This window comes from Barbatula barbatula (genome assembly GCF_947034865.1).
Source record: "Barbatula barbatula genome assembly, chromosome: 20".
Classification (NCBI taxonomy): Eukaryota; Metazoa; Chordata; class Actinopteri; order Cypriniformes; family Nemacheilidae; genus Barbatula; species Barbatula barbatula.
In genome coordinates this window covers 20123202-20143837 of record NC_136783.1, presented here as the reverse complement: position 1 = coordinate 20143837, position 20636 = coordinate 20123202, and the positions used below count along the sequence as shown (strand labels likewise).

Below are 20636 nucleotides of genomic sequence, written 5' to 3'. Positions count from 1 at the left end.
TGACGGTCAAAAAACACAATCATCATGAAAACAGCCACACAGTGAGAAAAAGAAGAACTTCATCAGCGCAGAAATAAAACAAAAGCACAGGCTCCAGACAGATATGGCATCCCTCATATAGTCTAACTTTCCTCAAGTCACATTTGCATGACAGGCGCAAACTATAAGATGCAAGCATTTTAGACCGTGTGATTGGACATGCGTTTAAGCATCAGCAGACAGGCACATATGCACACGTACACACAAAGACAAACTCTCTCAAACACACTTGCTCGCCATAACAGCACACGCAAGACTGGTGGGAGCTCAATAATCCAGATGCACTGCAGCGTCTCCATGCATTAAAACACAACCCTGTTAGAGAGTCACCACCCGAGGGCGCTCTCACAGTCCAATGCAAGAGAGGAATTGAGGGTGTGTGAGAGATTAAGAGAGGGAGGAAGGAAGGAAGGAAGGAAGGAAGGAAGAAAAAAAGGAAAAAGAAACAAAGGAAGGAAGGAAGGAAGGAAGGAAAGAAGAAAAAAGAAAGATAGATAGATAAAAAAAGGAAAGGATGGAAGAAAGGAAGAAAGAAAAAAAGGGAAAAGAAAGGAAGGAAGGAAAAAGGAAGAAATAAGAAAGGACGGAAGGGAGAAAAAAAAGAAAGAATGGACAGAAGGAAGAAAGAAAAAAAGGAAAAAGAAAGGAAGCTAAAAAGAAAGAAAGGGGAAAAAAACAAAGGAAGAAAACAGAAAAAGGACGTAAGGAAGGATGAAAAAAAGGAAAAAGAAAGGAGAGAAAGAAACAGAAAGAAACAAAGGAAAGACCAAATAAGAAACAAGAAAGGAAGGAAGAAAAAAGAAAGATAGATAGATAAAAAAAGGAAAGGATGGAAGAAAGGAAGAAAGAAAAAAAGGGAAAAGAAAGGAAGGAAGGAAAAAGGAAGAAATAAGAAAGGACGGAAGGGAGAAAAAAAAGAAAGAATGGACAGAAGGAAGAAAGAAAAAAAGGAAAAAGAAAGGAAGCTAAAAAGAAAGAAAGAAAGGGGAAAAAACAAAGGAAGAAAACAGAAAAAGGACGTAAGGAAGGATGAAAAAAAGGAAAAAGAAAGGAGAGAAAGAAACAGAAAGAAACAAAGGAAAGACCAAATAAGAAACAAGAAAGGAAGGAAGAAAAAAGAAAGAAAAAAAAGAAAGTAAGTAAGAAAAAATAAATAAAGGAAGGATGGAAAAATTAAAAAAATAAATAAAAAAGGAAGGAGGAAAGGAAGGAAAAATTAAAAAGGAAGGAAGGAAGGAAGGAATGAAGGAAAAAGAAAGAAAATAAAGGACGGAAGAAAGAAAGAAAGAAAGAAACAAAGCGCAGAAGGAAGAAAGAATGGAAGAAAGAAAGAAAGGAATAGAAGAAAGTTACGGATGAGCATTAAAAGAGAAGAAAGTGAGAGGATCATGCGGCCTGGCTTACGTCCACACACCTGCTCTACTCAAGATCTCTAAGAGCTCACTGAAGATAGAGAGACAGAACAAAGACAGACAGTCACTCACTCAGCAGACAGACAGCACATCTATACACACACAAATATATCCATCTCTTCACAAACTCTTAGATATGATGATCACATCGACTGTATATACTGTGTCTCCATCACTTGTTATATATGAGGCAGACAGGAGCACGATATATTATATACAGTATACAGGTGTGTGTCTGGCACACTAACCACTGGACTACAGCTCAGACAAATCACTAAAACTACCCACAGTCCTGAGATCAGTGAGAACAGCATCAGATGTTGATGTTGCAATAATCTGCACATCAGGGAAATGTGTCAGGCTAACACAGACAAGCGTTACCCATGCTGGTTTCTTTATGAAGTCCTGATGAAATGCACAATACTGATATGATGACATAATTCCACATGTTTTGTACAGTCTACGTCTGTTCTTGTACGTCCTCATTTTTGTTGTCTTTTTTATGTCTCTATCTGACAGAATTCTCTAACATGTAACTACTAGTCTGACTTGCTAGTTTGCTATCGATGGGATGCTTAGCCTCATGTGATCGACTCTGAGCTCCAGAGCCATTCTGTCTGGAGGTGAAGTAAGGACATGGTTAAGAAAGAAATGATGTAAAACTTCACAATGACCACACCGCTTGAGCACTGACCGGAGGGGAATGGAGCGGGTGGCCAAGCGCCATCTGCAGAAAACGAAGCTCATGTTAGCATCTACATATCCCAGCATGCAACAGGGCACGGGCAAAACAGTGTAGATATAAGCACGCTAGATCAGCGTTGTAATGATCTAATGCTTTATATCTCGTATTTAGCAAGCATACTAAACCAATGTGTGATAAAAGAACCAAGTTTCACAAGATCTTTAAAATAGTTGAAGCGTCTCTCAAAAAACGATTCAATTGCCAGAATGAAATAAGTCAAATAAGTTTGACGCTGTGAAACCAGTTGATGCTTTTATCACCACAGAGAAGCACAAAGACAGCCGAAGAAACAGATATATCCAGAATAATATGAACAAATAAAACAAAACCACAGATGTACAAGGACACAAGCACTTTCTCTCTCTCTTAACACACATACACATTCACACAATAAACACGTACAGAGACTCAACGCAAAAATACAACACATCCAAAGAAAATGGCCACGATACAGACACCTATAGGGACGTATACAATGATACACATATATACATTTATATATGGACGCAGGGACGTGAGAACTCCAGAAAAATAGCTCAGCAGCTCAGACAAAGTGACAGGTGTGTGAGATGAGACCTAAAACTAATAAATATCAAACAAATACCTGTTAGATCCATATCTTACGGTAAATAACTACAGCTGAGTGTATCAGTGATTGTGTGTCTTAAAACTGAACAGTATTTTGAAGCACAGGATTGTAAAGAGATCGCACATCAAAACTCCACCACTGGACCTAGAGGTCGTTTACACGAGACAGAAAAGTTTTTATGCGTTTTGGCTGTTCATTTACACGACAACAGCGTTTTAGGGAACTGAGGATGCAAACTTTTGAAAACGGATCTCAAAGTGCAAGGTAAAAAGAACGTTTTCGTGTAAACTCTCAAGGAGGCGTTTTCCAAAAACGATGATGTCATACGCATGCGTGTTACGCGTTCGGTCTGTAGGCATGTGCGAGTATTCCCCAAACAAAAATGGCGGCCTCCTTGCTACCTGTTTTCAGTCCCCGTGGGAATTGTGTCTACTCAGGACCCAATTTAGTAGGTAGTTGCAATGCCCGATCACAACGTTGTTATCACGATATGTTGGTGTATGGCTTACGAAAGCGGAGTTAAATAAAATAAAAGCATTAAAATAACATGACGTTTACGCATATAAGCTTGATGTAACAAACACGCCAGTATTTCAGGGTCAAGATCTGCTTAACAAACAAAAAACTACTTTTGGTATTTGAAAATGACCATGGTTTTATTATAGTAAATAACTAGAACAGTAAGAACAAAATTGGTTTGATTTCACTATCCATAGCTTCACTTATGTACTATTATATGACGCATTTAGTGAAAAAGACGGTCATTTTAACAAAGTACTAGCGACATAAGTCGTAATGTAATCAGGTAAGAATTGCAATCAGGGCGCTAAAAAGAGTTCGCATTAGAAGTTCTTCTAGGGAACAGAATCACGCGGGGTCCTAAAGGGGACCGATTTCAACAGGGGACTCGATTTGTCATGTCACCGCGTGACATACTTATTTTAATTTCTACAGAAAGATTTACTGCACCACCACAACCAGCAGAGACCTTGTATTTATATGGACACTCCTATAAACACACATACACGCCGACAAAATGTATTAAAAGCGCTTTTATATTAAAACAGGTTATATTGTTTCCAGGATCCATGTTAATGCAGACCGTTTTGACAACGCTGTCGTGTGTACGTGAAACTTTTCAAAAACGCAAAGGAAAAACGTTTCAGTTTTTTATCGTGTAAACATACTCTTAAAGAACCACTCCACCACTTCCCAGCACCACCCTCTTCAAGCTTAACATTAAACGTCGCCTGTAACGTTCCAAAGAGATTTTTATGACCTTTCTGAAAATCCTTAGATCATACATGTGTGCTTTTCTAGAGCAAAAAATGTCATAGATCAACACTTTGGCACCTTGTGAACATTAGACATCAAACATCGACACAGAACTTGAATCTTGACGCGTGCAGGTGGCCTGGTTAAGACTTCATGTTTGATGCTAACCTTTAAAGTTTGGTGCTGAGAAGTGGTGGATTCATCCTTTAACAAGTCAACTTTCCTGTCCTCTAAAATCAACCATTAATGCTGATTTGCTTTGTAATCCGTAAAGCCACAGAAAGCCTGTCAGTGCTTTACTTCAGGGCACAAAAATGCTTTTTTCTAAATTGATCTTTCTATCGTCACAATAATGCCAAACAAAGTTTTATAAGGACGTTGTTATTCCCATAACGCTAAGCATAAGAAAGCCAATATGAAGCAGAACAAAACCAAACAGAGGATCACATCTCGCCATACTTGCCTCTACAAGTTTCTATGGAGACAGAATGGAAGAGCAAGTGTTAGACAAACCAGCTGATGCATTTGTACAGTCATGACGGCGTTCTGACACTCTCATAAATACAATAATCACATTGAAACACAGAGCAAAGACATTTTCATTGTTTAATAGCAGCGGAGTCCACAGGGATCAAAAGGTGATGTTTTCTCACATAAGCAGAGGAGAAAGAAAGTGTGATTGTTAGATGTCCTCTAACCACAACACCAATAACTCACAACATTAAGTGAAGCCTTGCAAAACAATGTCTGTGCTATCCTGTAAAATATGAAAGCGATAGGATAACGCTGTGGCAGTGTAGTTTATTGACTTAAAAGTGTCCTAAAAAGAGTTTGGAACAAACTAAATTGCCCAGAAAAGAAGAATCGAGTACTTACTAGACTGCAGAGCAAAAACACTGCAACCTTCACGCAAAATAACCAAACGTATAATTATGAATTTAGAAAAATATCTCAAATTTAACAAAACGTTCTGAGGCAAATATAAAAAACCCTGCTGCATTGAATCAATACGGATGTAATTAAAGTTAATACATTATTTCAGTGGAGTAGATGGCGTATAACACATAACAGACATTGTTGTGGATTCTCAGACATGCATTTCTTGCAAGGCTTCTACATTTTAAAAAGGTGAGGATGTTTATACTTACGTTGACTTCGGTGATAGCGATATCTACCACGCTACCGACAACTATTAAGGCATCAAACGTGTTCCACGCGTCAGTGAAATAATGCTGTTAATAAAAATCACACCACACACAAGAAAGAAAAAGAAAGAAAGAAGAGGCAGATAGGGAAAGAACAGAAGAGAGACGTGAGAGAAGAAAAAAGCGTTGAAATAAGAGGACACACAGGGTAAAGAAATGGATGTTTAGAAACGGATGATAGATCTCTACAAAGCATTAAGTTGTCAGTAGAGAAGTTGTCCACCCTGAGCTGAAGTCTGTGTCTGTCAGTTTGTTTGAGGTGAACGCAGTGATAAAAGGGGACAGGGTCTAAAACTGAGGTTTACTTACATCGATCTCACTCAGCACTATGTCTACAATGCTGCCGATCACAACCAAAGCGTCAAAGACGTTCCAGGCGTCTCCAAAATACCCCTGAGAGACGCGGAGGGGGTGAACGGCCACACGTGCGATTCATTAATAATCAGAATAATGACGTTTAAATGTGATTTCTAAAGGAACAATCGACACACAATATAAAGAAAACGTTAAAGGTCTTTCCACACCAAGAGCGGATCTTCAGCTTCAGTATATGCCACGAACTGTAAGTAGGTGTGTGACGTCTTCAAATTTCATATGATGATAAATGGACCAAACTGTTTTTGTGGTATATTGTATGGTCACACATTAAATTATATAACACAAATGGGTCGGAAATCTTCTCTTCAAAACAATTTTGACAACAATAAAAACAAAAAAATAACAAAGCTCTTAATATTTTCAACCAATATCCATAAACAATTTTCTGAGTTGACAGATGAATAATGTAACAATAATGTCTTGCAAAAGCAAAGGTGCAAATTAAAGCCAGTTGATGGAAAAGAAGCTAATATGCGTTCTAAACACTTAACAATTGTACTATACATTTGTTTCTGACTATGTGCAATCCCATGGGATCGAACCCATGACAGTGGCCTTGCAAGCGAGGTGCTGTGCTCTTACCACTGAGCCACAGGATATGTTTAACAGTAATATTTAATCGCTTGTATTTTGCAATAAAGTCAATAATATCTGTACTGACATATAGATTATATCTTGCATTACAGCATGAGAAAGACTCAAATGTTTGAATGTTTCACTATTGGTGTGAATAGACCCATCACCACTCAAATACTAAATGCTCTTTATTAAACAGCAGAGAGCTCATGCGTTTGAATTAGTTCACTGCAATTCACGGCACACAACATTTTTGCACCACACGGCACTCTGAGATGCTTACTAGCAATCTGTCCTTCTTCGCAACGCAGATCTGCATGTTTTAAGTGGACAGTGAGACGGGAAGTTGAAAAATTATCCTGCTTAAGTCACCCGGACACAGACTTGACATTGCACTGATCTGAACATCCTAAAGAGAAACAATGTGCTGCGTATCGGTTTGTTTGAAAAACTCACCCGGGGTTTAAAAGCGATTAATTTGAGAACCATCTCCACGGTGAATACAGCAGTGAACACCATGTTCAGAATGTCCATCACGTAGTTGAACAGCTCAGACTGACCATAATGCTGCGGAGAAAAGTGTTTCAAATATATTTATAATACAAACACATCATTTGTAATGATATTTAAACATTAAGCAAGTTCAATGTGAAAGGCTTGATACCGTTAAACATAATATTGATTTATATGAATATTTTATTGTATAATAATTGTACTAAATAAACAATTTAATGAGTGGGACCTGGAGTCGTCGCATTTAAACAAAGCTTGGTATCACAGCCTACATTCTACATATTGGAGTTGAGCCAAATAACGCTTCTTCTCGGTTTCTTTTGAATGTTATCAGAAATAATCTACAGGCACTTTAGTGTTTGTGAATGTGTAACCGAAGTTAAGCCGGGGAAACAAGAGTTTGCATATGCGCAGTAACCTTTGTTTATGTTGTTATGATGAAACCGTTAATAGAAATATAACTGAATTGAATAAAGAAGAGTACCTGGACGGCGAGACAGATGGTGTTGAGCAAAATCAGGACGAACATGATGTACTCGAAGCCGGTGGAGTTTACCACATACCAGAACTTATACTGGTACGGATTTTTGGGGATGTACCTCCTGAGAGGACGCGCTTTCAACGCATACTCCACACACTGACGCTGCAAAAGAAGAGGAAAAATATTTAGGGCTTTTATTCTTCATTTCAGTGTGTTGATATTTAAAGCAATTATAAGAGTGAGCCAACAGATATCCTACTTTTACGAAAATACACAACAAAATGGCAAAACAATACAAATATTATCTTTTTATTAATATCAATATAATATATTCATATTGTATTATATTTTATTTACATATATGAAGAGTTTGGTTTCAAAATGAGATAAAATAAAAAAATTGAATTGTGCATTTCAATAGATAAATGATTTGTTTTGGTTTAAGCCATAATAACTGAAAAATACAGCTAACTAACCCAATAAAAACATGATCAAATAAACAAAAACATGATTTTTGAAATGTTTGTAAAACCGAGTTCTCATTTTGGAACCAAACTGTTCGTTTGCACGAAACTGATACGGTGCTTCTGGGTATTTACGGATGTTCTCTCACCTGGTTTTTGTCCAGCTCACAGTTCTTATATTCCTTCTCTCCCTGTTCCTGAAAGGTCACGATGACGAAACCCACGAAGATGTTCATCATGAAGAAGGCGATGATGATGATGTAGATGATGAAGAAGATGGAAATCTCCACACGGTAGTTGTAGATCGGGCCCATGTTCTCGCGGTTAGAGTCGATGGCTTTGTACAACAACCTTATTTCGGACAACGAGAAGAAATCTTTGAAAAACAGTTTGAAAAACACAAAATAATCAACCATACTCTGTTTTCTATAACATATTATAAAAAGCCGTTTATCTTAAGATGTATTTTAATGTGATATTCTATATTGTATATACTCTATAGGGTGTGATTCTATAATTGATCATTATAAATATTCATAACATAGACATAACGTCATATCCTACATCTTATGGACATTTAGCTGTATGAAGTGGAACTGTGATCTATATTATGATGCTTTGTCAGGCACTTACGATGGCCAGCCTTCAAACGTGGACACTGTGAACAGAGCCATCATGGCCATGAGCACGTTATCAAAGTTGAAATCGCTGTTGTGCCAATGACGCTTCTGAATGATCGGTTGATTCACGTCTCCCTCCTTATACAGGATATAAGTTCCCCTGAGAAAGAGAAGCCAAATAAATAAATAAAGCTCTTGTCTTTTCTATACTCTTAGTTATTACTATGGCAGTCACTATATCAGATCAATTGCAAAAATTGCAAAATGTGACAGGGTGTCAACCAGAAACTGGCACTGAATTATTTATAACATTATCATATGTGTATTAACACAAATCATGGTTATTAATATCACTGTTATTAGGTACTTTGTGACACCGCTAGTTATCACTTTGACTTGCTAGCTGCATTTAGATGAAGATCAGACTGACTTGCACGCATCTGAGGTTGACTTGGTTTCATCATTGCAACGGTAAAACTTCCCCTAAAGAAAAAGAAAAACATCACGTCTGGCATATGGATATGTTTGTGTACGGTATATACGTTTATATATACATGTATTATTTAACATGCATTAAACTGCAAGTTCGCTGTTTGTGTATCGCAGCTCACCTTGAAGAGCTGAACGCCAATGCACGCGAACATGAACTGCAGAAGTGTGGTGACAATCATGATGTTTCCGATCGTTCTGATGGCCACGAACACACACTGGACCACATGCTGCAGAGAGCAAAGGTTAAAAATCAGAGGTGGATAATGTCATGTAAGCCATCTGCCTTTCGTACCAACGAAAACCAACGTCTGTAAAACTAAAATAAAGCAAGAGACAGAACCTTCAGTCCTTTAGCTCGGTTTATGGCCCTGAGCGGACGCAGCACCCGCAGAACTCTCAAGATTTTCACCACTGAGATGGCAGATGATCTGCGAGACACGGAAGATAATTCCTTGATCGACAAACTGTACTTGATAGTTTGCTTTATTTATTTATTGTTTTATCATCTATTTTAGTGCTTATTTTTATTATTCCTCCTGAATATCCTTTTGGACCAGGATGCAAATCCCGGCTGATCCAAGTTGTCTGTATCAATAGCAGGGAATGCACTCATCACTTACTGTATGCCAAATGAGACCAGAGAAACGCCAACCACCAGCAAATCCAGCAGATTAAAGTAATTCCTGCAGAACGCCCCCTTGTGGAGAAACGCGCCGTACGTGGTCATCTGAAGAAAAGAGCAACCGGTCAAGATTTGGTCTGAGGTATTACAAGACAAACACACAACAACAAATCACTCTCTCTAACAGCAAATGCATACACTCAAACAGACGGAAACAGATATATGCACTCTTTTTAAGGATGGCGTGTATGGATTTGATCCAAAGGCGAGATTCTAATGTTACTGTAACTCAGCCAAACCCTCACGGCTTGATCAACATGAATGTAGTAGTAAACTCTGTTTCATAATCCGCCACTAGGGGGCCAGGCAATAAAACATGCTGTTTGTTGCCTAGCTTTAAACGGATCTAACATCCAAAAGAAGAGAGGTATAGAGCAGGAGAAAGAGGAAAAATAATAAATATCAAAGGAAGAAAACAAATGAATAGGCTACGGTCAAGATTATAGAGAAGGGTTGCCAACCAATCCAAACAAAACAGGGCCGCAATCTATTTTTAAATCCCCAATTTATTGTTGCTTTTCACAAATAAAACAGTCATTATTTATTATTGTTGTTGTTGTTTGCCAATAATTTTTAGGATTTATTATGTAATACTACTACTAATAATAATATTATTAATTTATTTTTGCTTTTTACAAATATTTTTTTTTATTATTTATTATTGTTGTTGCTATTGGCCAATCATTTTTAGGATTTACTGTTTAATACTACTACTACTAATAATAATAATTTATTGTTGCTTTTCACAAATAAAAATAGCATTAATTTATTGTTGTTGTTGTTATTGATTAATCATCTTTAGGATGTATTGTTTAATACTACTACTACTAATAATAATAATAATTTACTGTTGCTTTTCACAAATAAAAATAGCATTAATTTATTGTTGTTGTTGTTATTGATTAATCATTTTTAGGATTTATTGTTTAATACTACTACTACTACCACTAATAATAATAATAATAATTAATGCTGCCTTTTAAAAATAAAATAAAAATTATTATTATTATAATTTGAGAGCAATACATTTATTATTATTATTATTTAGGATGTATTGCTCTAAAATAAAATTACTAGTATTATATTATTATATTATAATAGTTATTCTATTTTATGTGCTATATGTCTAATATTGCACATAATATCTGCTATACTAGCTTCTACAAGGTAGAATGTCTCTGTTTTATCTGTTTGTGGGTGCATGTCCACACATTTTATCACTTCAAACAGTGAAAGAGTTAAAGAGTTGGCAACCCTTGTCGAAAGAGTCAGAATGGCATCCTGTCTATTAGGTGATCTGAAATGAGAACTTATCTTACTGTCACATTCATGTGAGCCGTTTCAATCTGAAGAACATTGAACCTGGTTCCCTTAGCAAGATTTCAGACTGAATATGGGGGAGAAAGCTCCTACTGCAACTTCATATTCAACACAGAAATGATCAGCCAAACCCAAAGAAAGTCGCTCCAAAACCATGAATGCAAAGGGGCCAACAGCTGAATGCATATGAATACAGATCCAGCCAGACACCACCAGGACAAACGTTGATTTAAAATATAATAATATATTACTATAATAATGGTTTAAAATTACGAAGATAATTTAATATACATCGAAACGTGTAACCGCGTTGCCCCCTGTTGTTCTGGAGGTCGCATTGCATTGATATGCACTCAGTCAATGGGGATTGCATACTGAACCATGTTCTATCCAAGCATGGTTGGTTTTGCCCCCTCTTTTATGGACCGCATATGAGCCAATCGGTTAAGAAGGCATGAGAGAGACAATATTGCCAATTCACAAAGAGTTGCATAGTTTCATCTTATCAACTTGCTGCTATCATTTAAAGCAGAAATATTTCATTTTAACTTCACAGACACATTCTGTCTGGTTCTCCCGCATCACTTCCTTAACCTCAAGATGTCCAATCAGAGTCGAGTTTCAACTCAAGTGGGCGTGACATGAAAACCTGACAACTCTTGTGCTGTGTGTGTGTGTATGTGTGTGTGTTTGATGAAGATGCGCATTTCTTTTCTCTTAGTCTTTTAGTAAAAGAGGTGCCATGGTTTCAAAAAAGATAAAGAAAAGAGATTCATCAAGCCAGGTAAATGCTAAAGTAGCAGGTGACACACAGTGAGGTAATGCAGCCAGGCCTGTGTACCGACAGGTTACCTTTAAAACGATCTCAAATGTAAACATACTAGTGAAGACATAATCTGCATAGCCTAGGACCTGGAATAAACCAGACGATTACAGCGTTACTGAACATACACCAACACAACACAGGGCACAGGGCAGGACGTTTACCTTCAACACGATCTCTACAGTAAAGATAGCCGTGAAGGCATAGTCAAAGTAACCAAGTATCTGCAAAGAGCAACGTATATGTTTGACAAAGTTTAATAGCATTAATAAAAATGATTTACAAATTACTTGAGCATACATGTCTTTTTTTAACTTAAGCTATATTTTATATTTATAGATATATATACACGTGTTCTTTATTAATTATACCAAGGTGTTACGTTTCAGAGAGTGAAGTTTCCTTAGCATGAAAGAAAAAAGTTAGAACAGAACAACAAGAACAATCAATAAATTGTAAACTTATACATTTATTAAACTATAAAGTCAAAGCTTTAGTTCTTAATCAATCAAATCAAGTAGATCTGTTATATTCACATACTTAAAGTGGCAGTCTGTAAGTTATTTTGAGTAAACCAATTATTGAGCAAGTACATGAAAGAACGGTGTCGACTTTTTCCGGAAATCCTTATTTGGTGTATTTCGTCTACGCGTCATTTCATCACATTAGTGAACAGAACTATGAGGATCCAGCTGCTAGCTCGTGTAATTTTTCTTTTAAAGTATTAAGGCTTTGCGTATAGTTTATGTATATATGGTTGTATGGTGTAGAATGATATATGGCCGTAACTGTCGGCATTTGAGACCCGCGGTCGCGTTCGGGGGTCTTCTGTAAGGTTCACGTTACAGGAGTTTCCATGAGACATAACAAAAAACGACTTCCAGCCAAAACGGCAGTTTTGCGCTATTTGGGTCTGTTTAAGGTCTATTTGTCTATTAATATAAGGTCTATTTTTTTCATGTTATATAATCTGCCATGTTTTCTGTTATGTTTATCACGCCCTACTGATGTACAGTGACGATTCTTACCGGTTCACAAAACATCAGACTCATCCGTGCAGTTGAGCAGTGCCGAATCACAACTCACATAAAGAAAATACCTCCACGCATCACTTGCAATAGCAATTACAAACTGAGATGGCGACAAAGAAGCCAATCTTCCGGACTGCCGCTTTAAGCAAGATTGTTTACTTGATATGACAAAATAGACATTTGTAGTCTTTATTGAATCATTTATTGATCTTTTGTCATGGTAGTTTGTACCTTTTGACTGTGCATACATGTACTTACAATATTGCGAGCTGAGAAGTTTCTGATTGGATCCTCGGCTGCCAAGGAGGCGGAGCTTAGCATGATGAAAACCAGAATGAGGTTGGTGAAGATGTGATGGTTTATCAGTTTGTGACATGCAACCCGAAATCTAGAGAGAAGGAAAAACATTACGTACATTTCTTAAAAAGTTTACAGTATATCTTTGTATTTATGTACAGTCGCTAAAATTAAATCACAAATATTTCTGTTTTTTTAAATGTACTATTCCTAGGTATGTGTTTGGGTAAAATTGTCATTTTACTAACAATGTGTTTCCCCCTGTTTTACAAAGAAACATTGTTTCTATTTGCAGAAAATGAAAACTGGAGAAACAGGTTAAAATAACAGAAAAGATGCTCTGTTTCTTCACTTTTCATATTCACTTTTAAGCAACACAGCAGTAACTTTTTTTAATTATTTGTATATTTATCTTTCCTTTTTTCTCAATTTCTATATAAAATATTAAATTTTTTTTAGTGATTTTCTACAACAACTGCTTTGCAACATTGCAAACTGTATGAAGCGCTATAGAAATAAACTTGACAGCATGACACATGGTTTAAATTGCAATGAAACAAAGTCTGACCCTCACCCAAAGCCTTTCTTTTATGGTTAAAAAAGAGACATTCCTGCCTTTAAGCCACCAACATCAACACAATTCCTTTTACATGAGGAACACACTATAATTAATACACACATATATATATATAATTTTTATCAAATAATGCAATTTAAGAAGCATGGCTGTTGACAGGCGTTGAAAAAAAACTTATTTCTTATCTCTGTTTATGTGTATTACATAAAAACACATCTTCAAAAATGATAAAATAAAGCATTTGTCACTTGTGCGTGTGCATGCGCAATAAAAAGTCACACGTACGGGTTTGTGTTGCTAAAGATGAAGAACGCACTGCCCTCTGGGATCGGTGTGATTTTCTCCTTCTTTACCATCTCTGAGATTTTTGGGCGAGGCCCCACGGGAACGTCCACCTCGTCTTCGTCCTCCTCTGTGACACAGACACACCAATGAGGACATGCGGTCTAAAAATACTAAACATCGCATTACATATACGGTCACGTGATCAAGCTGTTTATTACCTGCATCGTCCTTCTCATCCTCCTCTCCGGGCTGGAGGAAAGAAAGCAAAGCTGATAAATCCTGCTAGAGAAACACACACAAACACGTACTGTGCACCTGTCACAAACGCACTACTAACCTTGACATCATCCTCATTTTCATCAATTTCATCCCTTCAAAAAGAACACAAAGACATTAAAAATGCACAGACATGCAGCAGGCGCTGTCATAAATGACCTCGACCGGGTTCGATTTGTTACCCTTTCTTTTTATCAACGGGGTCTGTGTTCAGAGACTCGGCATCTGCCAGGTTGTCCACAGCGATGGCCAAGAACACATTCAGAAGAATGTCTAGATGACAACATGTTAAGAAAAACAAGTACCTGATATCAAAGAAACACAGAAAAGCAAAACCTATAATATATTTATAACAGTGGAAAACCAAAGGTCATTGAAAAATCTAGTTGCCATTGCGAACGGCACCCTCCTGTCATGTATTTGAAACACTTATCTCCATCAAACACAAAGGAGATTTATTTATTTTCAACAAAAAACAACAGTTATGTATCTGAAACAACAAATAATTTCTAGACCAAACCGAACAACAGTTCTGTCCTGAGTTATGTGTTTCTATAGGATACAGTTTCCACAGATGAACAGGATGATGAAGTAGATGCACACGATCATTCCGGACGACGATGGTCCGCCGTACGCCATAATGCCGTCATACATGACAGCGTTCCAGTCTTCACCAGTAAGGATCTGAGATACACATACAAACAGATTCAGAGACTAAAGTGACCTCTGTTTCGACTTAGTAAACAGATCCTGTATTAGCTAGCGACTTTAGCATATCGCCATGTCCACCTGAAACACAGTGAGCAACGCCTGAGGGAAGTTGTCAAAGGTGCTCCTCTTCGTCTGCGTCTGGTCGAAGTTGAACTTGCCGCCGAACACCTGCATCCCGAGGAGACTGAAGATGATGATGAAGAGGAAGAGCAGCAGCAGCAGAGAGGCGATGGACTTCATGGAGTTTAGCAGAGACGCCACCAGGTTACTGAGAGACGCCCAGTGACTAAAGGACACAGAGACGATTGTGAGAAGGGCACACATACACACTATCGACAGTGTTTCATTGTCAGGGAAGTTCACTGAAACTACTCAAACTCAGACAGGTGCTTTGCATTAACTCTTATCTTCTTTTTTATAGAATGCGTGCAAAGGAAAGCAATGTTTGTCTGGTGGGTTTCATCTGGAACTATAAGTTAGGTAGATCAGGATGTGAATGCTATTTTATTCACATCATCGCTGTCTTTCTGAAACCTTGTTTGTCCAAATGTGCTGTTTTTCAGGAAATGTTTCAGTGATTGTAGCGATTTACAGATGTTTTTAATACACTTTTTTATTTTGTTTTTGTTTAGATATTTGCAAAACAAAGTGACAATAAAACAAAAAGAAATGTATTCTTAATTCATTTTTTATCCATCAATATATCGCCGATCACAATTTACACACAACTAATAAAATTGATTGACTTATTAATATTTTTCCAGATAATATAATAAACATAAATTCAAAATTATTTGATAACACAAATGTAACCGTGGGAATTATAAAAGAATTCTTAATAAATCAAACTTTAATGCAGTCAGAATTTGGTATTATTTTAGAGCTTCTATATTGTTGTTTTTCTCCAGTATTCAGCCTAAGTCATCCATTTTAAATGATTTTTATATAATAAAGGTTTTGCACATATGTTTGCACAATAGTATTTTTTGACAAAATGAATTTTAAATATTTAAACATTCCGACCAACAAGAAACATTTCATTCAAGTGTCGCCGAACTGTTCAACAATACTTTTTGTTACAATACTTTCCATTCATTCAAATCCTACCGTGTGACTTTAAAGATCCTGAGTAGTCGCACACATCGAAACACAGAGATGCCCAGAGGTGACATGATCTCCAACTCCACCAGGATCGTCTCTGTAATGCCTCCGCACACCACGAAGCAGTCAAAGCGATTAAAGAGGGACACGAAATAAGCCTGCAGGCCCAGACTGTACATCTTCACCAACATCTCGCTCGTGAACATGGCCAGGAGCACTTTATTGGCCACATCTACAGGAGAGCCAATCAGAGAAGAGCATTCGGTGAGGAGGAGGAGCAGATCACAGGAGGATGTTCTCTACAGTTGGAGTGGTTTTAAGGGCGATTCACAATTTGTGTACAATGCATACGGTGAGCACATTTTTCTAGCATCGAGATGGAAATAGTTAAACTTTAAAGAGATCTCACCTTGTACTTGTGTGAGCCACATGGGCTGGTTGTAATGTTCAGAGGAGATGGTTAAAGTGTTGAGGAAAACCAGAATGATCACTAGCCAATAAAACGGCACCGATTTCACTGCCAAACGACAATTCCTCCGACATAACCGATTCCAGCGCCGCCAGCGCCGACTGTATGAAGAGGGAGTAAAGTTAGACGAGATAAAACTTTGAACGACAGAAGGACAATATCACACCACAGCGTTACTCACCTGAACTTTGATTTCGAAATTTTCTGACTGCAAATCCAAACAAATTGTAGGTAGAAAGTCAATCAGAATATTCACATTTTAATAAGATATTATACAGTACGCTGTATGTTGTGTGCCATCTTACCATGTCGGGCCACAACATGTTGCCTTCTCATCTACTTTTTCATTATCTGTGTTCATGGACTCGGTCTCGCTCGCCGGCATACTAGCTATTGTCACAAACATGAGGTTTATCAAACACACGCGAAATAAACTTTTACATCACCGCATTAAAACTCCATTCACACATCCTCTGAATATGAGCATTAGACTTTTCTTTGCCTTTTGGAACACAAGAAAATTTGGTTTAAGACATTGTACAAGAAGCTAAATCCTTTTTGTAAATGATATAAAAATTAATTCAGAAACAGATAAAAGAGAGCGAGAGATAGAGAGAGTATGTGAATAAAAAAAACAGTATGAAAAATAAAGTCTGTATGGAGGTAATTTCTAAGCCCTGGCACAATAATGATTAATCTTTCATTTTGACATCTGTAACCCACCCTGCTCTTATGACAGCTTAGTTATGCTCCGTGTTTTTCAGTGTTCTGAGAATAAACTTGCAAAGATCGGACAAAAAAAGTGAAACGTTTGATCACGGCCCTGTCTTTCACTTAAACAAAATCGAGTGTCCGTCGATAAAATGAGGCTTCTGCTCGCCTCTCCATTCCCTCAAATAAATGTGTGATCAAACTTTACGGAAGCTGTTCTACAAACCGCTGACCACATGCCCGGTGAACCAGGTTTGAGCTCATTTTAAGTTACTTGAAGTGGGATCTTAAAAAGGAAAAAAATGGTTTGGGCTAGATCTGATCTCTGACTGTGATTTCGAGGCACTGGCGGTGAGGAATCTACATCAGTGCAGGAAGAAGGCGACAGAAAACACCAGCGTTGAGGAATAATGAAGAAGATAGTGTTGATGGTCGGGGAGAAATACGCTTGCGAAACACAAAGCATGAAAAGGCATATACAGTATACACACATCACAGCGTTCACATTAACATCACGCTGACATACAGCATCATCACATTAACTTAAACATTTAAAACTTTCACATGGGCTTTTACGAGTAAAACAAAGACTTAAATTGACATTGTTATAAGATTAAGTGTTAAACAGTATGATTTCTGACCACAGGTACTCCAGTGTCATAATAATACTGAAATTAATATCAAATCAATTACTATTATAGAAATCAATGAATCTGTGGTCATTACAAATGTTTTTAAGATGGCTCATCCAATCAGATCATTATTTGTCTGATGATCTAGCCGTACAAATCATTAGGTCATCACACACACGATTCAAAGGGTCAGAGAGGGTGGGGGGATTTACCATGAGTGTCAGAGGACTGGCTGAAAAAGTTAAAGCCCTTCTTCTTCTTCTCCATGAGGCTGGCCAGCGTAACCCCTTCATTTCCCATGCACCCAAAGCCCATGCACGATTTACACAGCACAGTCGCAGCACGGTCACACGGTCACGGGGCAGAGCGAGCAGCAACATCGACACAGGTTTAAGCACAGGAACAAAAACAGCACCAACACAACCATTAACAACAACAAGAAACAACATCGACATCGAGGCCACTGGTAAGCTGGAACGGAGCAAAGGATGATGGGTATTTGTTAGTTACAGTGAGTGTCACTGCATCAGGGCTATGAATTTAGGGAAAGAATTGAGCAAGGGTTCAAATGATCAGATGATGCCGTCGATTATAGAGACAAAGCTAAACTTTGATTATCATCACTGCACGCCACGTTTAAGGGAGCGTCTACGAAAAAGCGTTTTCGACGAAAAATGAAAAACTTTGTATGTGTATGGGGCCTGAAAATGCAAACCTTTTTTGAAGTGATACGTTTTTTAAAATGGTACTGTAATCATATCAGTACATATGCAAACTTAAAATAATCCTTTTAATGTGATCTTATCATTTTGCGCTTTAAGCTTTGATCTAAGCATCTCATGTTATTTGAAACCTGTATGTTTGGAAGATAGAAAAGGCATATAGGTTTGGAATGACATGAGGGCGAGCAAATGATGACAGAATTTGATTTCTTGGGTAAACTTTCCCTTTGAATGATTATATACGTTATACAGGCCTGAGAACAGACTGAGAAAAATAAAATAAAAAACAGAGCAGAACAACTGAACTCTAAATGAAATGTAGAATCCCACTGACAAACAAAATGTAGTGTAAAACAAGTATAACTTTTTCTGAATAATTCCTGCAATTATGCCAAGCCTTTCTTTGGGTCTGTATCGATCAATTATTTTATATATAAAGAGCCCTTTCAGAATCCAGAGAGCTAATCTAAACCAGCCGAAAGAGAGAGAAATAAGCGGTGAGGTAAGAAAGGCGTTCGCTGCAGTTTCAGTGACAGCGATGGGTGAAATGTGGCCTACTGTGGCAGCGGCTTGAACCGCTCACGATCATGTGTGCTGCTTATATAAAAGGGATTAGGATTAGTCCTTATTTTGCTCAGTTTCTCCACTTCATGCCCTTCCCAGCAAACTCGCCTCGTCCGTCGGTTACCAGCCATGCAGAGTCACTTACGGTTGACTCATTTAAAGACACAGTACACCCAATACCCAATACAAATCCCATGTCGCTCAAAACCTGATTCTGTGGGAACACAAAAGAAGATATTTTGAGAAATGTCTCTGTGGTTTTGTGTTCATACTATGGAAGTTAATGGGGATATTCAAAAGATCTTCTTTTGTGTTCGGCAGAAGAAGAAAAAAGTCATACAGATTTGGAAAGACATAAGGGGGAGTAAATGATGACAGCATTTATGGAGGAACTATTTTGTTGGGTTAGGTCACTTTTGTTGAAAAAAGAGAGAAAGGTAACTTAAACCTAAGCTAATAACCGGTCTATCCAGATCAGTGATGTACTGGTTTTGACATAATCTTGCACTGATACTTTAAATAAATAAAAAATATATTAACCTGACAGTAAGAGGTTATTAAAGGAGACGTTTACTTCATTTGCTTATTTACTCACCCTCATGTCATCCAGCGTTTTTGAACCTTAAAGCCCGATTCACATTTCGAGTCTAAATCGGCGCAGAAAACATGAGCTGGACTGCGTTCTCCTTTTTTTCCAAAGCGCCTGGACTTTGGCATCTGTCGTCGCTAGGCAGACATGGGCCACGATAGCAGAAGAGACGAGGAGGTATAAACGAAGCCTATATGGATTATATGCATTGAAAATACCTTGCAATAACTCTGCTACTAGATTTATTAATGCTGTGAGCTTGTATATATCGGCCGGTTGGTTCTTGTCACATGACCTGTGCTGCGCTTGCGGCCTTCTGCAAAATTGAGATTTTTTCAATCTCAATGCGGCACTGGAACCGTGTCGCCACCTTTTTTCCGGACGCCTGCCACGCGTCAATATTTAAAATGACGAATATGCACGCAGAAAAGACATGAATTGTGAGTCGGCCCTAAATCCTGTATACACATTGCATTACATCTAAAACTAATTATAATATAAATTTAGCCGCGTCATACGACCCCTTTAAATCAGGTTGCCCCCCATAAAATCCATTATATGGAGGAAGATCTAGAACTGTTATCCTCCACAACCTTGGATTAGTTTCTACAGAACAAATGAAGACATGGACGTCTTGGATGACACAAGGATGAGTTAATAAGAAAAACTTTTTAATTCTAAAGTGAACAATTTCTTAAATACATAAATATGCATGTACTAGATCTCATGTGTTTTGCATTCTCAAAGTGGGGACTATTGATGATAGTATTAGGGGGTCTGTTGGGAAGATTTACAAAACTTTTAGTATATTGGTAAATAGTAAACGCCCTAAGGATGGGAATCAAACTCAGTTAGTGCACATTCTGACCGAATGGCTGTTTGACTTTGATTGACATGTGTGCACTTCAGCGGTAGAGACAGGACTTGTGGCTTTAGTAACTCTTCAAGTATTTCATCATAAATACACCCGAGGCAGCTGTTTTTGGGCTTGCTGACGTCTGTGCATTAGTTTGATGGGCATGACGGACCAATTAAAGTCTGCCGTGGCTCCTGGAAA

General features: G+C 37.7%; 1 protein-coding gene across 1 annotated transcript in view; it reads right to left on the bottom strand.

Moving 5' to 3' along the window:
• The window catches only part of cacna1da (calcium channel, voltage-dependent, L type, alpha 1D subunit, a), a gene marked incomplete at its 5' end in the record, with an annotated part of 60113 nt that overhangs the window by 16631 nt on the left and 22846 nt on the right, over positions 1-20636 (bottom strand). The window contains 22 exons of the mRNA XM_079482853.1: positions 5209-5292; positions 6676-6786; positions 7217-7375; positions 7827-8028; positions 8311-8457; positions 8728-8780; positions 8909-9016; positions 9130-9217; positions 9410-9516; positions 11779-11838; positions 12904-13033; positions 13805-13931; positions 14023-14053; positions 14142-14175; positions 14263-14353; positions 14644-14764; positions 14870-15077; positions 15899-16124; positions 16302-16462; positions 16543-16569; positions 16667-16751; positions 17917-17991. Of these exons, the coding sequence (XP_079338979.1) occupies positions 5209-5292; positions 6676-6786; positions 7217-7375; positions 7827-8028; positions 8311-8457; positions 8728-8780; positions 8909-9016; positions 9130-9217; positions 9410-9516; positions 11779-11838; positions 12904-13033; positions 13805-13931; positions 14023-14053; positions 14142-14175; positions 14263-14353; positions 14644-14764; positions 14870-15077; positions 15899-16124; positions 16302-16462; positions 16543-16569; positions 16667-16751; positions 17917-17991 (2435 nt within the window). The remainder of the gene's footprint in view (positions 1-5208; positions 5293-6675; positions 6787-7216; positions 7376-7826; positions 8029-8310; positions 8458-8727; positions 8781-8908; positions 9017-9129; positions 9218-9409; positions 9517-11778; positions 11839-12903; positions 13034-13804; positions 13932-14022; positions 14054-14141; positions 14176-14262; positions 14354-14643; positions 14765-14869; positions 15078-15898; positions 16125-16301; positions 16463-16542; positions 16570-16666; positions 16752-17916; positions 17992-20636) is intronic.